Source organism: Mesitornis unicolor, unplaced genomic scaffold (genome assembly GCF_000695765.1).
Source record: "Mesitornis unicolor isolate BGI_N332 unplaced genomic scaffold, ASM69576v1 scaffold29579, whole genome shotgun sequence".
Lineage (NCBI taxonomy): Eukaryota > Metazoa > Chordata > Aves > Mesitornithiformes > Mesitornithidae > Mesitornis > Mesitornis unicolor.
The window spans coordinates 12801-13221 of NW_010205674.1; the positions used below are offsets into that span (position 1 = coordinate 12801).

The 421-nt window shown below is 65.3% G+C and overlaps 1 protein-coding gene across 1 annotated transcript in view; it reads right to left on the reverse strand.

Annotated features, from left to right (window-relative positions):
- Nucleotides 1–206: 206 nt before the first annotated feature.
- Nucleotides 207–421, reverse strand: part of RGS14 (regulator of G-protein signaling 14) — a 4226-nt gene continuing 4011 nt past the window's right edge. Inside the window, 1 exon segment of the mRNA XM_010191496.1 lies at nt 207–413. Within this exon segment, the coding sequence (XP_010189798.1) occupies nt 207–413 (207 nt within the window).

The window sequence follows — 421 nt, forward strand, 5'->3', positions numbered from 1 at the left end:
ATGTGCACCAGGATGTGACCCCACCGAGGGGCATGGCAGCGGCTCAACCACTCACAGCGACATGACACGACAGTTTGGGACAGGACGTGGACATATCTGCGGTCCAGGCAGTGTCGGTAGTGCAGGGCAGGGGCTGGTCAGGCCCTGTGTTGAACCCCAGCATGGCCTGGGGGTACCACGCACCAGGTGCGGATGTGCAGCAGGGCTCATCGGAGCTCGTGGTCGACCGGAGGCTGAGCTGGCGTGGGCTCTGTGTGCTGAGGATGGCCGTCTCCCTCGGAACCTGGGTGAGGGGCATGGGGCTGATCCGACCCCTCACAGGTGCTGTCGTCCTGCCCAGGGAGCTGGAGGAAGTCAGGCAGGACCAGGTCCTCCTTGGAGAGCAGCCCACGCTGGTCGTTGGCTCGGCAGCTCTGGGCAC